We start from the raw sequence: 16341 nt of genomic DNA on the forward strand, positions 1-16341 counted from the left end.
AACGCAAAGGAAAATGCTACTCCCATAACACGACAACCATAAAACGCAACCTGAAAACTCGTTTTACGTTATTTTCTCCCACCCCTTTCCTTGTACTTTTCTGGAAAACCACACAACCTATTCTTATAAGAATTTTTTGAAAGAAGGAAAGGACTTTACTCAACGTTGACTAATTTATTTTAATTTGCTTTCTTTTATTTCTAAGTAGCCATTCCTTTCATTCAAGCCTTGTTGCTTTTACTTTATCAGCTTTTCAGTACTCACAAACAAACTCTCTCTTTGGGAAATAAACAAAAAAATAAAATAAAAAAATAGTGGAAGAAAATGGGTGAGACACATAACCACCAGGCACCACCGTCAGCACCGGCACCTCCGCCAGGGCCACCACCGCCTAATCTTGGACTTTCAAGAGGACCCACTTTTCCTCCGGCTGAACAACTCCTTCAGCTTCATTATTGCATCCACTCTAATCCTTCATGGCGTTAGTCTCTCTCTCTGAATGTGTCACTGTGTCTGATTCTGGTCTTTTAGTTTCATTTTTTTAATTGATTTTTAATGCCAAAATCTGGAAAAAGTTATGCTTGATGTTAAAAGCAGTTAGGAATATTAATTATGTCAAGGCTTCAAACTTTAAAGGGTTGTAATTTTATTTTATTTTATTTTATACTTCAATGGTTTATTTGCAGATTGCTTTTTGTTGTTACCTTTATTCCAGTAGGATTCTCTTAAAAAAAAGTTGTTTTGTTTTTTTGTTCTTGTCATTTGTATGAATCTTTTATGTGATTCGGTATATGCATAAATTATATCTTAAAACCCTTTTCTAAGTATTTAATTCTCGGATTCAAGCTTATGATGGTTCCTCTTAACGCTTCACCCTTTTGATTACATCAAAAAATTTGGCAGCGGAATTACTTCTACTGGGTTTTCAGCACTACATTGTGATGCTTGGAACAACTGTTTTGATAGCAACCACCTTGGTGCCTGCAATGGGTGGGAACCATGTAAGTGCGGTTAATAATATAATCTATATGCTAAGATTGAGAAACAGAAGCTTGGTTTTACTCATATTGTACTAAGTGTGTTGCTATTCTCGATTCAGGGCGACAAAGCCCGTGTGATACAGTCATTGTTGTTTATGTCTGGTGTGAACACACTGCTTCAGACTTGGTTTGGTTCAAGGCTTCCAGCTGTGATGGGTGGATCACTTGCTTTCATTCTTCCAGTGATGTCCATCATAAATGATTACACGGACAGGACATTCCCTTCTGAGCACGAGGTTTGCCTATTGCAAACAGCTTGTAATTTTTAATGATATACATTTTTTTAACCTTATTATTATTGCAAGAATTTAATTGCTGTTGGAAGTAATGTTTGCTGAGTTCAAACGTACTAAGTTGCTCAAGATGATCTTCTATTTCTCTATCTATCTATCTTTCCGAACTGTTTGTGTTTGTAGAGCCACTGATGTATCCCTTGGAGGGTAAAGTATGTTCATCTAAGGGTACTCTTAGTAGCAATGGTATGAACCAAGGCTATGTTAGAGTTTCACAGACATTATGACTCAAGGGGGAAGTGTGTAAATGGCTATGGTGGCTCTACATTTTTGTAGAGTAACAACTCATGAATAAGAATAGAATAGATCTGCCCCTTCAATGGGAGGAGGGGGTATTTAGAGAGGAGAGGTCACTCTTCAAGCATGGGAGAGAGAAAATGAGAGGGGGGGGGGGGGACAGAGCTGTAGCCACCTATAGCCAAGGACATGGCACAATGCAGCCATTGTTAGTGCACAAAGGCTGCTGACAATGGCTGCTGTGCAGGGGAAAAGGATATCCTCTGTGGTGAGGCTCTATGGCTCACCATGGAGTATCCTCTAGAAGTTCTAGATGTGGGCTATTAAGATTGTTAGGCCTATAAGTGGGTCAGCCAGAACCCCCTCCCCCTTTTTTTCCCCAGCTTGGTAGCTTGCTAAGTCAGGGTGCCAAGATGCATAGGAACTTAAGTCGGCCGTCCATAGTGTGTAGTGTTAAACAATGATCTGACTGATCAATAACGAGCCTTTATATTGGTCTTCATGTCTGTATATGAGTATGTCACACCTGGTCTGCAAGGTTGAGTGCTTCAAGTCTTCTATTTTTGGCTTGCAATTGTACTGAAGTTCTAATTGGTCGGCAATGAATGATTTTTCAGGCCACTTGAATATGCTTGTCGGTAAGGAGAGGTCTCTTCTGAATGTCGCCCCTAGGTGGGGTCGAACATCTTCGTGTTAACTTGCTGGAGTGTCATGGGAAATTCCATGTTTTACACATATAGACAGTCCAAATATCGATTGGCGTTATAAGTAGAAGTTTATCATTCAGAAAGTAATAAAATGGGGGAGATTTGATCACTAGAACATTATATCCTCATCACTTTTAAATTATTGATTTTACATGTCAACTGCTTGCTTCTTTTTCCCGTGTTAGCATATGAAGTTGTGAGGTGAGACTTTGTAGAACCAAATATGGGCCTCGCAACTACCACTATATATAGGCATTTTGGAGCACTATATTTTGAAGACATTTTTATCCATAAAATGTAGTTTGGTCTACTTTGGAATCTATTGCATTATTCTGTGAGCTGTTTCGAGGAAAAAGTATAGAAACTTGTGTGATATTCAAGAACTTCAATATTCCTCCACACGTCGTCCAACTGACCCAGTTGTTTAGAGTATGGTTTAGAGTTTCAGCTATAGAATCTAATGAAAGCTCAACTCCTCATGATGAACTTGCCTAATTCATGCTTAATTTCTATGATTTTCTCAAGTGTTTGATGTTGGCCATCAATTTCATATCATCCGAAAGTCGTGGAGGGTCATGAACAATATGTCGTAGTCATTATGTTGACCAGATTATTCCTCGCAACCGAATCTTTCTTGCTATAGGAAATCTCGCATTCTCAGCATTCACATCTACCGGGGATAGTCAAAGTTCAGTGGCATTTTTTTCTTCTTCATGGCAATGGCAATAACTTGTTTTTCATACGCTCAGAGTGGAACAGTTGGGAAGCTCTCAAGCAAATAAATGATAAACCATGCTCCCCTTGCGTTGCTTTTTCTATGCCATTATCCAACAGGTCTTGGCCATTGAGGAGGTTGTAACATCCCGGGAGCTGACAAGGGCAGGGAGTGATCACCGGTGCAAAAAGAGATGAGGCACAGTTAAGGAGCGGTTCCTGGCAGGTTTCCAGCTAGAGGGGTACATTAATGAATCGAATCAACACCCGAACGAGAGAGATTCAGAGGTTGTGCAGGTATGGGATTGTACAGTTAAGGATAGCTTAAAGGAAATAATATGTACTACCTATACTAACAAGATGCATCTACTTTTCGGTAGCCAATAACTTAAGAACTGCATAGTTAAGCGTGCTTGACTTGGAGCAATTCTGAGATGAGTGACTTCCTGGGAAGTTTCTCATGAAGTGTGTGAGTGAGGACAAAACATGTTGAGAAGTCTTTCGTGCAATAGTATTGCCTTTCATGAAGCCTACCGAAGTCCGGCAGGAAACTCTGGTTCGCATAGGTGATTCAAAATCTTACAATGAAAGGTAGACGCTTGATATTGTAACTATCTATTGACTAAGAAAATGTTAAAAACATAATAGTAAGTGTAGAAAATATTATTTAATCTACAAGCCAATCATATGAATTTGTTGTGGTCAAGTTGGCCCCAAAATTTTGTGGTAAATGCAAAACTTGTTTTGACCAATATTCTAAACATGTAGTTCACGTTGTACTAGTAATACATATATTCTGGAAATGAAAATAGAGTAAAGGCCTCACGTGTATAGGCTCCTGAGTGTCAAGTAGTGTGCCGATGTAGTTGGATGGTTGACCTCCCTGCTATTATCCGTGAAAGAAATTATATGTCTATCCAAGTTGCGTTATTAACCTGCAACAATTAATATCAACATCATTTAAATAATAATAATGTGCCTAGTCATGCCAGGTATTCATTCTGGGGGCAAGCTGACTGCCCGATCTTCGTTGCCTAGATGGCGCGCTGACTGTCTAGGACTTAATATCCTGAATGGGACAGTGGCCATTCAGGGTTTTCATTCTTGGGGCACGCTGACTGCCCGATCGTTGTTACCTAGATGACACGTTGACCATCTAGGACTTAATCTCCTAAATGGGATATTGGCCATTCAGGGTCTTCATTCTGGGAGCACGCTGACCACTCGGTCTTCGTTGTCTAGATGGCATGTTGACCATCTAGGACTTAATCTGTTGAATGGGACGCTGCCTATTCAGGTCTTCATTTTGGGGGCACACTGACCTTCTAGGACTTAATATCCTGAATGGGACGTTGACCATTCATGGTCTTCATTCTGGGGGCACGCTGACCGCCCAGTCTTCGTTGCCTAGATGGCGCGCTGACCATCTAGGACTTAATCTCCTGAATGGGACGTTGGCCATTCATGGTCTTCATTCCGAGGGCACGTTGATTGCCCTGTCTTCGTTGTCTAGATGGCGCGCTGCCCATCTAGGACTTAATCTCCTGGCGCGCTGACCATCTAGAACTTAATCTTTTGAATGGGACGCTGGCCATTCGGGGTCTTCATTCCGGGGCCATGCTAACTGCCTGGTCTTCGTTGCCTAGATGACGCGTTGACGATCTAGGACTTAACCTCCTCAATGGGACGCTAGCAATTCTGGGTCTTCTATTTGGGGTTGTAGTAGGCACCCTGAAATTATGGAGACGACACACTTGCACGTGGACTTCATTCATTAGTGGTTAGGGTGCTCATAGAAAAATTATAATTAAAGGAGAAGTTATAAAATGTTCAAAGATAAGTATGGTGGTGAACAATTACCCTTGCTGGAGGTCGAAATAAAATATTGACCATTCGACCGTCGATATAAGTTGCTGGTCATCCGGCATGTAAATGTTGGCTAGTTGACTTTGTAGATGCTAGTCATTTGAGCAATGTGAAGGCTGGCCATCTTGCTTTGTATATGCTGATCGCCCAACCAATGCAAATGCTGACCACCATAATTATTGACCCAGTTGTTTAGAGTATGGTTTAGAGTTTCAGCTATAGAATCTAATGAAAGCTCAACTCCTCATGATGAACTTGCCTAATTCATGCTTAATTTCTATGATTTTCTCAAGTGTTTGATGTTGGCTATCAGTTTCATATCATCCGAAAGTTGTGGAGGGTCATGAACGGTATGTCGTTGTCATTATGTTGACCGGATTATTCCTCGCAACCGAATTTTTCTTGCTATAGGAGATCTCGCGTTCTTGGCATTCACATCTACCGGGGATAGTCAAAGTTCAATGGCATTTTTTCCTTCTTCATGGCAGTGGCAATAACTTGTTTTTCATACGCTCAGAGTGGAACAGTTGGGAAGCTCTCAAGCAAATAAATGATAAACCATGCACCCCTTGCGTTGCTTTTTCTATGCCATTATCCAACAAGTCTTGGCCATTGAGGAGGTTGTAACATCCTGGGAGCTGACGAGGGCGGGTAGTGATAGTCGGTGCAAAAAGAGATGAGGCACGGACAAGGAGCGGTTCCTGGCAGGTTTCCAACTAGAGGGGTACATGAATGAATCGAATCAACACCCGAACGAGAGAGATTCAGAGGTTGTGCAGGTATGAGACTGTACAGTTAAGGATAGCTTAAAGGAAATAATATGCGCTACATATACTAACAAGATGCATCTACTTTTCGATAGCTCATAACTTAAGAATTGCATAGTTAAGCGTGCTCGACTTGGAGCAATTCTGGGATGAGTGACTTCCTGGGAAGTTTCTCATGAAGTGTGTGAGTGAGGACAAAACATGCTGAAAAGTCTCGTGTTGGTTTGTGGGGACAGTCATTTGATTCTGTAAGTGGCCAGACATTACAGAGGTCTTAAGCGCAGGGTCATAAATGATTGTTTTATTAATACTTTCTAAAAGATTGTTTCGTTAATACTTCCTGGTAGTGTCATCATCTTCATGACTTGGGTACGGTATAGACTTGTGAATTAATAGATTCGTACAATAGTATTGCCTTTCATGAAGCCTAACGAAGTCCGGCTGGAAACTCTGTTTCGCATAGGTGATTCAAAATCTTGCCATGAAAGGTAGACGCTTGATATTGTAACTATCTACTGACTAAGAAAATGTTAAAAACATAATAGTAAGTGCAGAAAATATTATTTAATCTACAACCCAATCATATGAATTTGTTGTGGTCAAGTTGGCCCTAAAATTTTGTGGTGAATGCAAAACTTGTTTTGACCAATATTCTAAACATGTAGTTCACGTTGTACTAGTAATACATATAATAATATATTCTGGAAATGAAAATAGTGTAAAGGCCTCACGTGTATAGGCTCATGAGTGTCAAGTAGTGTGCCGATGTAGTTGGATGGTTGACCTCCTTGCTATCATCAGTGAAAGAAATTATATGTCTATCCAAGTTGCATTATTAACCTGCAACAATTAATATCAGCAACATTTAAATAATAATAATGTGCCTAGTCATGCCAGGTATTCATTCCGGGGGCACGCTGACTGCCCAATCTTCGTTGCCTAGATGGTGCGCTGACCATCTAGGACTCAATATCCTGAATGGGACACTAGCCATTCAGGGTCTTCATTCTTGGGGCACGCTGACCGCCCGATCTTTGTTACCTAGATGACGCGTTGACCATCTAGGACTTAATCTCCTAAATGGGAAATTGGCCATTCAGGGTCTTCATTCTGGGAGCACGCTGACACTCGATCTTCGTTGTCTAGATGGCGTGCTGACCATCTAGGACTTAATCTGTTGAATGGGACACTGGCTATTCAGGGTCTTCATTTTGGGGGCACGCTGACCTTCTAGGACTTAATCTCCTGAATGGGACGTTGACCATTCATGGTCTTCATTCTAGGGGCACGCTGACCATCTAGAACTTAATCTCCTGATTGGGACGTTGGCCATTCATGGTCTTCATTCCGAGGGCACATTGACTGCCCGGTCTTCGTTGTCTAGATGGCACGCTGCCCATCTAGGACTTAATCTTCTGGCGCGCTGACCATCTAGAACTTAATCTTTTGAATGGGACGCTGGCCATTCGGGGTCTTCATTCCGGGGGCACGCTAACTGCCCGGTCTTCGTTGCCTAGATGACGCGTTGACCATCTAGGACTTAACCTCCTGAATGGGACGCTAGCCATTCAGGGTCTTCTATTTAGGGTTGCAATAGGCACCCTGAAATTATGGAGATGACACAGTTGCACGTGGACTTCATTCATTAGTGGTTAGGATGCTCATAGAAAAACTATAATCAAAGGAGAAGATATAAAATGTTCAAAGAGAATCATAAGTATGGTGGTGAACAATTACCCTTGCTGGAGGTCGAAATAAAATATTGACCATCCGACCGTCGATATAAGTTTCTGGTCATCCGGCATGTAAATGCTGGCTAGTTGACTTTGTAGATGCTGGTCATCTGAGCAATGTGAAGGCTGGCCATCTTGCTTTGTATATGCTAATCGCCCAACCAATGCAAATGCTGACCACCTACTTATGTAAAGGCGGGCTACCAATGTTATTATGCCAATCGCCTCTCCAGTAAGTTCTTGGTTTTTGAGTTGAATCCTGTCTAGGCCCCGCATGTAGTGACTTTTTTTTTCCTTGGTTGAAGAATGAAAGTAATCTTGTCTTTCCAGAAATCACGATCCCGACGTGCAATCGTCGATATAAGTTGTTGCTCTTCTGTTATGGTAAATGTTGGCCATCTGACTTGTGAATGTTGACCTCTTGGCCAATGTAGGGATGTTTGTAATCCATATGCATGCTTTGGTTTGAAGTAGTTCTCCATATCAATGTTTTTTACCATGCCATGACCGAGTGGGCCCTTGGCTGCCTCGGCTTTGTTGTGCAATATATGAATTCATAAATTTTGAAAATGGAGCGATTGCCTTTCTGGATTAAATTATGATAAGGAATGATGTTATAGTTTGCCACCGTTGCAATGATGTGTACAAAGTCAAAACATGCCTTTGAGAAAGATATAAATTGTCTAACAATTTGCAAGTACAAAATGAAGAGTGATTCGAACTCATTGCCAAGACTAGTTTCATCTACTGCAACATCTTAATTGTGATTTGATGAGAACGAGTAGTGAAGAACTGACTGGCCAATGTCCATGTTCTCTTGATTGCCACATGACCAATCGAACGGTACAGAGCTGAAGTGAAATAAGAGCTGAAGGCAGAATAAAGAGCTTCCTCTTTAGATAACATGAGCACTTCCACCAGAGATGAATCACAAAGAGAGGAAATTGTCAAGGCAAAATATCTTGCTACGTGGAGGTTCATTATTGCCACAAGCTTCTTCGTATGACCTGCCTAGCGAATGAAAATTCTTTCTTTATAGCACTTGTAGTCTCGAATTCTGGTAAAACAAATTCTGGTATTACATAATTATCTTTGTGATGAAGGATTATTCCAAAATTGCATAGTATATGACTGATCGGGTTTGCCTATGATTGACACTCCAAGGGAAGTTATCTGCCTATTGTGAATAGTGATCAACTTGAAACATGGATAGCTAATCCGAGCAGTGCCATGCTTAACATTATAAGTAGACTATAACAGAAGAAAAGTTGCAGAGATAATTTAGTCAAAGCCATAAGAAGAAAAAGACGAGTTTGTCTACACTGTTCGGTAGAAGTAACTTTACAATACTAAGCTTAGCAAAGGAATTTAAGTGATAAAGATATAGAAGGATGCCAAGCCCAGATGATAGTCTTGTACAGTTTTCAACCGACTCAAACATCAGAGTAGGGTGGTATGGCAACCTTGGTCTAGAGCCAAGAGGTTACGGGAGTACATGCGGCTGGTAATGATTTGAGCAAGGAAGGTATGGGCATTGTCGACCGGTATGAGCAACTGGCATAGCTCCAAGGCATTGTTAGTCGGGATGATCATCATACCATCCACGGATCTCTGCATCAGCATTTGAAGTCAAATAGTGACCGGTCGTGCCTTCAACTGCTTTGTCTACACATCCAGTACTGACTGGGTCATATCAAGCAACGGCCTTAACCGATCGGTATGTAAGCAAATTTGGCTCAAGTATTTATGATGACCCATATGCAGTGAGCTGCTTGGGAGACATATATGGTTTAAAACCATTTAAAAGGCAAAAATTCGTGGCACGCTAGGTGGCAGCCGATCCAGAATTATATGCACAGCCTTCCTGTAGCGTTTCTGACCTGGCTAGTGCGATGCAAATTGCCATGCTTCAGAAATTTACTAAGCTTCTTACAGCAGCGTTACGATCAAGCTTCACTGGTAGTCACCTTGACCAATCAACAAGAAGTCAAAGATGGTGATCGACTGACCATTTCGCAACAGTCTAGAATACCATAATTGTTGATCTAGAAGGCGAGCAGCTGCATTTATCATTTCCCTTCCCCGTTGCAGACTTTCACGCCATTGCTATTTTAAATTTCTAGATATAGATAAAAAGCAAGACTACAAAGAAATGTCAGAAGAGGGTGCCGATTGGGGTTGTCCCCAATCAATCGAGTTATCGAGAAATCCAAAGGTGGTTAGAAATTTATTAGTAATAATTAGTTACAGAGAAAGAAAATGAATGTCAGGGATGAACTATCCTCAGATAAAAAATCATCCTTGAAGGTTGCAGAAGTATTTTTCGTTAAGAAACTAGAAACAAAAACTTAAGATCTCCACCTCTCACTTACGATTTGAGTAGAACATTCTTACCACATTTAGATGGGAATAGGAATTTACTGATTCCTACAGAAGGCACCAATGAAATGTTTGTGTTTGTAGGGCCACTGATGTATCCCTTGGTGGGTAAAGTATGTTGATCTAGAGGTACTCTTAGTAGTAATGGTATGAACCCAGGATCTGTTAAAGTTTCACAGACATTATGATTGAAGGGGGGAGTGTGTAAATAGCTATGATTTTTGCAAAGTAACAGCTCATGAATAAGAATAGAATAGATATGCCTCTTCAATGGGAGAAAAGGGGTATTTAGAGAGGAGAGGTCACTCTCCAAGCGTGGGAGTGAGAAAATGAGGAGAGGGGATGTAGCTATAGCTACCTATAGCCAAGGATAAGGCACAATGCAGCCATTGTCAGTGCACAAAGGCTGCTGTACAGGGGAAAAGGATATACTCTATGGTGAGAGGCTCTATAGCTCACCATGGGGTGCCCTCTAGAAGGTTCTAGATGTGGGCTATTAAGATAACACTTTCTTTTTTTTGTTTGAATGCATTGTCTTTTCTCTGTTTTGAAATTATGTATTGGTTTTCTTCAAATGTTTGTTGGATAATTTTTGTTGCTTTTTCATGGAACCTACCATATTCTCACTTCAGTTTGTATGGTGCATGCTTGTCTTATTCTTTGTTATTTGAATTGCTTTCTTTAACTCCGAATTATGGTGATCTAAAATGCTAATGAATTGTGACACTGGAACTTGTAGAGGTTTATCTACACAATGAGAACAATTCAAGGATCCCTAATTGTTTCTTCTTTCATCAATATCTTCCTTGGGTATAGTAAGGCATGGGGAAATTTAACAAGGTAAATTGATGTCAATTTTGAACGCAATCTTTTTTCCCTCCCTCTAAATTTTTTTACAGTTCGTGGTGATATATTTCTGAAGCTGCATTAAACTTAGCAGCTTTAGTGTATTATTATTATTGTTTAAAATTTTCTGGTGATTCATCTTTCTTTCTCAGGTTGTTTAGTCCCATAGTCATTGTACCTGTTGTATGTGTGGTGGGTCTTGGTCTGTTCACGAGGGGCTTTCCTCTGGTAAATATTACTAATACACTTCCAAGAATAAATGAGTTATTCTTTATAATAAAAAAATATAAATAAAATGACTTGAATAACTCAATTTTCTTCTTCCATGCAGCTTGCAAATTGCGTGCAGGTTGGACTACCTATGCTCATTCTATTGGTCATAACGCAGCAGGTTTTATATCTCATCTGAAGCAATTCTTAGAGTTTCATCCTCTTCTACTGACAATTCCTTTTTTTTTTTTTTTTGGCCCTGCAGTATTTGAAGCGCTTGCATCCTACAACTCATCATGTACTTGAGAGGTTTGCTTTACTTCTCTGCATTGCTGTCATCTGGGCTTTTGCTGCTATCCTTACGGTGGCTGGTGCATACAATAATGCTAAAGAACAGACCCAGTTGAGTTGTCGCACAGATCGCGCGTACCTTCTGTCTTCTGCTCCTTGGTATGTTCAGAAAATAGTTGCTTATAGAGTTTATTTGAATTTAGATGCTCTTTATGGAACTTTATTATAACAATTATATTGTTTTTATTCCAGGATTAAAGTTCCATACCCATTTCAGTGGGGTACCCCCATATTCAGAGCTAGTCATGTTTTTGGGATGATGGGGGCAGCACTTGTCTCTTCTGCAGAGGTCTAGCAACTATTCCTTAATATTATGAATTCTACAATTTTTCTGGCAATTTATATGCACATTCTCAATTTTGAGGCATTTCAGATCTTGACAATTGCACCCTCTTGAAAATGATCTTAATATTTTTTGGCCTATATTACATTTATTTTCAATCCCATGAGATCAAACTGATGATCTAATCCGGAGCTTTTCTCATGATGAAATTTTGAATGCAGTCAACTGGCACTTTCTTTGCTGCAGCCAGGCTTTCTGGTGCAACACCCCCTCCTGCACATGTGCTCAGCCGAAGCATTGGGCTGCAGGTAAAGTTTTAATCATCTTGCTTCTTAACAATTAATTTAATTGATCTTTCACATTTTTACAAAATCTTGATATGCTTGTAACATTTAATACAAACTCTTGTTTTCACCTTCCTTAATACAGGGTATTGGCATGCTGATTGAAGGCATTTTTGGTTCTGTTGTTGGTACTACTGCATCTGTGTAAGAAAGCAATTCTCTATGAACTTTTTGTTTCGGGCAGTGATTTTCTTAAAGTTTTGGTCTCTTGCTGTCATTTTTTTTTTTTTTGGGGAAGGAGGGGGGGGGTTGTGTGTGTGTGATAGTTATTATGTCCTTGGTGGAAATTTACATAGCTTTTTTACTAAACTTTTATGAAAGCATTAGGGGGTGTATTGGGTTGAGATTTTAATGGATTGTTTTTGGACAAAAAAATCCAATGTTATTCGATTTTGAGCCTGTCCGAATTTGGTGGTATTCAATCAAGATTTTAATCAAAGTAAAAACAATCTTGTAGTATTCAAAAATCTGAAGATTTTAATGGATTTTTTATTAGTGTGGATTTTGTGAGACTTTTTAGTGAAAAATATAAATAGCATGCCTCTCTCAACATCTCACCCTAACCCCCAGATTTTCTTGAGATTTCTCTATTGTAGTGTCTTACAATCTACCCTAGTCTTTTCTCAAAGCCAATGTACTTTTTTGACTCGTATATTTTCTCTGGTTTTTGGCATTCCTCCTTCATGATTAATTGATGATTTATTGTTGTGCTTGTCATCTCTAATGATGTGTTCCATTTTATTTTTTTTTGATTTATTTATCGTAGCACTGGTAATACGTTGATGATAAACATATTTAACAGTATATTGCCGATGCTCAAGACTTTTTATGCACCCTATTAGGCACACAATGGGAGACGAAATTTCAATATTCATTTGTTGAATAACAAGGGGAAAAAAATCGTTGTTGCTATTACATAACTTGCTCTTGTCACTGAGTTAAAAGAGCATCTACTCAACAATGTTAAGCATTCTCATACCATAATGAATGCAAGTTACTGTTTGACAAGACAATGAGTAGAAAAATAATGCTCATTGCACAGTACATATGTCAACTTTGAACAGAAAATAGCCCTTGTGTGATTAGAATAAATCGTGATTGTAAAAAAAAACTTTTAAAAAGTCTTTAAAGTTACTACAACTCTAGATAGTCTTTAAAATCTATAAGATTTTTTATCTCAAAATAGTCTTTTAAAATACTAATCCTATACACCCCTTAATTATTAAAAACTCGATGAAATTAGGTGAACCATTTTTAAATCCTTTATCAATGATTTCCCTTGACAACTAAACTTTTTAAGATTATAAACCTTCATTGAGCATTTCTTTCCTTAGCCCATGTGTATTTAAATTTCAATTTGGATATCTATGGATGGGTGGAATGGAATGGTATGGAATAAATTTACCATATCATTGTTTGGATATTTTATGATGGAATGCATGAAAGTTTTCATTCAATTGTTTGGGAAGTGAACAGAATGTTAAGTAGATCAGTAAATATTAAGTTTGTTTCATCCTATGCTCTCCAAATTTGGGGGTAAGAAAAATATAAATATTGGATGGAATAGACTCCTTCAGATTCCATTCTGTTCTACCCTATTTTAAACAATCCTAACAATTGCAAGTAATATCATTTCATTCACCTTCATTCCATCCCTTTCCATCAATCCAAATATGGCCTACAGGAACTGTGGCCGTTTGAATCTCCAAAATCTTGTGAAAATAAATTAATGGCAGCAGAAATTTATGCTTGATTATTATGTTTGTTATCAGATTTAAACTCATTTATCCATATACGATGCTTTTTTTTCTAGATTGTGAAACCAATGAGTGTTATTGACTTATTTCTGCTTGAGCATATTTTGTCTGTTTGTTTGCTTTCCCTTTTGCTTATTACATCAGAATATTCTATTGGAATGGACTTTTTAAGCAAGCTCAAGCCACCATGCCTAGCTTATAAAATTGGTTAGCATATTAGCAACAACAAATTATAATCCTAGGTCCTGTAATAAAAACAAGGGACCTTCAAATACTATTCCTGCTGTGTGTCCTATCTCAAGTGTTCTTTCTTTGTAGTATTTAATATTCAAATAAAAGCCATACTATATATGTTATTAATGTCGTGTGATTATTTTCTACTGTGTTCCCATTGTTTATTTAAAAATAGATCATCAGATTTTGTTAAGGAGGAGCTTTTAATGAAGGCACATGCACGGCAAATGAAGAGATTATAAAAATACGAAGGGCGTGCTTCATAGAAGTGAAACTGGAAAGAGTGGAAGGGGAGGGAATAAAATTTATAATGTATCTGGAGTCCAGATATAATCTCTTTGTGAAATGTCATTTTTCATTTCTTGCTTCTGTGCTGCTTCTGTACGTCCCCTAAGCTTTGTACGTTTAATATTTATTACAGACATAGATTTGTTGATTATGTTTTCATATTTGAAAACTTCTGTTGTATATTTAAATCTTGGTTTTATAGACTAAGAGCTTTTGCAACAGCCATGTGTGAGAGGAATATTAGTTTACATTTGGGTTTAAGAATTCTCTATCTTAGTAAAAACCTGATTAATCTATTTGATAATTGCAGTGAAAATGTTGGCCTACTTGGTCTAACGCATATAGGGAGCAGAAGAGTAGTGCAAATATCATGTGGTTTCATGATCTTCTTCTCAATTTTTGGTACAATATTCTACCTGAAACCATATGGGGAGATTTTCCTTTCGGTTTTACATTTCTGACGTAATTATTTTACTATGTCTCCTTCAGGGAAATTTGGAGCTTTTTTTGCATCAATTCCCCTGCCAATATTTGCTGCTATAAACTGTGTTTTATTTGGTATTGTGGGTAGGTGATGCTGATTTTACATAAATTATTATAATTTTGAGCAGTAGATGCATGCCTTACACACTCTCTTATCTCTCTCTCTTTTGCAGCTGCTATTGGGATTTCATTTATACAGTTTGCAAATAGCAATTCCATGAGAAATATCTATATTTTGGGTCTTTCCTTGTTTCTTGGGATCTCAATACCTCAATATTTTGTCATGAACACTGCACCAGATGGTCATGGTCCAGTTAGAACAAATGGTGGATGGGTAAGTGACTTATGAACTCTCATATTTCTTCATTCCCTATGGTTGATTAGGCAATGTCATCGTTCATCAAACCATAATTAGGATTATAAATATGGGTTGTAAGTTTGAGCTAAGGCCAATAGAATATTAACATATTACCTTTTAGGAAAAAAAACTCTTCCCACTACACTATTTTGTTAGATCAGTAAACATAAGTTGAAAAATATGCAGTAAAAGTTGAGGCAATATCTAAGGTGCAACTTGCCAGCCTCTAGGGCTATTAAGCACAAATTTGGCTGCATGGTTTGGACAATATGGAGACATATTGTTGATCCCTTTTTCTAGTTAAATTTGAACCGTGAATCTTGTTTAAATTAAGATGTATTTAGAAAGTTTGAAGCTGACTTATTGTTTTCTAATTGATTTTCCTTCTAACACATTATTTTTACTTAATTATTTGTTTGCTTGATTTCCTACCTCTGTAAATGCATTTAATCTGATTAGAGTCTACCTTGTCTTGTGTCACAAACAGTTTAATGACATTTTGAACACCATATTCTCTTCTCCTCCAACTGTGGCTATAATTGTTGGGACCGTTCTTGATAGCACGCTTGATGCCAAACATACAGCTGTTGACAGAGGAGTTCCATGGTGGGTTCCTTTCCAGAATAAGAAGGGAGATGTTAGGAATGATGAGTTTTACCGTTATCCTCTTAGGTTAACTGAATTTATTCCTAGTAGATTTCTCTAAAGGTACTATCCATATATGCTTGTATCTAAGCCCTGCAGTGAAGCATAATTCTTAAATCTTTATGCACAATTACCTTTGTAAAATATGGACCAACAAAATTTTCATCATCGACAAGCAGCTAGATTTTGCCTTTACTTGTATAAAATGGATTCATGTGACATTGTAATTCTTTATATCCCATGTTTTTACATGCAAAATTTTTATCTAACAGTATGCTTGAGTATGTGTTCGAGATGGTAGATTTTGTTCCTTGGCAACGAGTTGGGTGATTTTTATGCCTCTAATCAAACAAGAAGCGTGTGCATATCATAGTCAATACATTGAATATAGGAAATTGTATTAGTAATACAAAGTTAGAGAAATGTCAAGTAATACAACGTCAGAAAACACTTCTAAAATGGAGCGAAGGATGGTGTACGAGGAATAATTATAATTATTTTAAATTAATTATGGATGGATAAATTTTTATTTGCCAAGTCTCTTGTGAATTCAAAATCAAATTTCGTACCTTCGTTCTTTTTTATTTTCTCATATCAGGTCTTAGATTTTTTTCATATATGAAAGAAGAGAAAGTGAGCTATGTTGGAAATTGGATGAAGATTTTCAAGAGTCCTTTTACCCTTAGGTGTGATTTATATTTTTGCAGGTGACTTAAAAAATTAGATTAAGGATAATGTTATATAGATTCTTTTTATAATAATAGTTGCTTAAATAAAATTTAAACACGAATATTATTTAATTGGAT

At 38.1% G+C, this 16341-nt stretch overlaps 1 protein-coding gene across 1 annotated transcript; it reads left to right on the forward strand.

The window, feature by feature from the left end:
- Nucleotides 1–240: 240 nt before the first annotated feature.
- Nucleotides 241–15749, forward strand: LOC133300438 (nucleobase-ascorbate transporter 3). The gene is made up of 14 exons (XM_061499985.1): nt 241–481; nt 904–1001; nt 1100–1276; nt 10476–10576; nt 10735–10810; nt 10914–10973; nt 11058–11242; nt 11336–11432; nt 11648–11734; nt 11856–11914; nt 14360–14451; nt 14539–14616; nt 14706–14866; nt 15378–15749. The coding sequence occupies exons 1-14, from the start codon at nt 325–327 to the stop codon at nt 15594–15596; spliced, it is 1647 nt and encodes a 548-aa protein (XP_061355969.1). The 5' UTR covers nt 241–324; the 3' UTR covers nt 15597–15749.
- The last annotated feature ends 592 nt before the right edge of the window (nt 15750–16341 follow it).

The sequence above is a fragment of the Gastrolobium bilobum genome, unplaced genomic scaffold, assembly GCF_033153095.1.
Source record: "Gastrolobium bilobum isolate Gb01-03AN ecotype WA unplaced genomic scaffold, APGP_CSIRO_Gbil_v1 utg43050, whole genome shotgun sequence".
In the NCBI taxonomy this organism is placed as follows: Eukaryota; Viridiplantae; Streptophyta; class Magnoliopsida; order Fabales; family Fabaceae; genus Gastrolobium; species Gastrolobium bilobum.

What these genes read in the sequence shown, in the direction of transcription:
- LOC133300438 (XM_061499985.1), top strand. Translation starts at nt 325, where the DNA reads ATGGGTGAGACACATAACCACCAGGCACCACCGTCAGCACCGGCACCT. An exon ending in CTGCAATGGGTGGGAACCAT is followed by an intron (nt 1,002 to 1,099) that starts GTAAGTGCGGTT and finishes TTCTCGATTCAG; the next exon opens with GGCGACAAAGCCCGTGTGAT. An exon ending in CTTCTGTCTTCTGCTCCTTG is followed by an intron (nt 11,243 to 11,335) that starts GTATGTTCAGAA and finishes TTTTTATTCCAG; the next exon opens with GATTAAAGTTCCATACCCAT.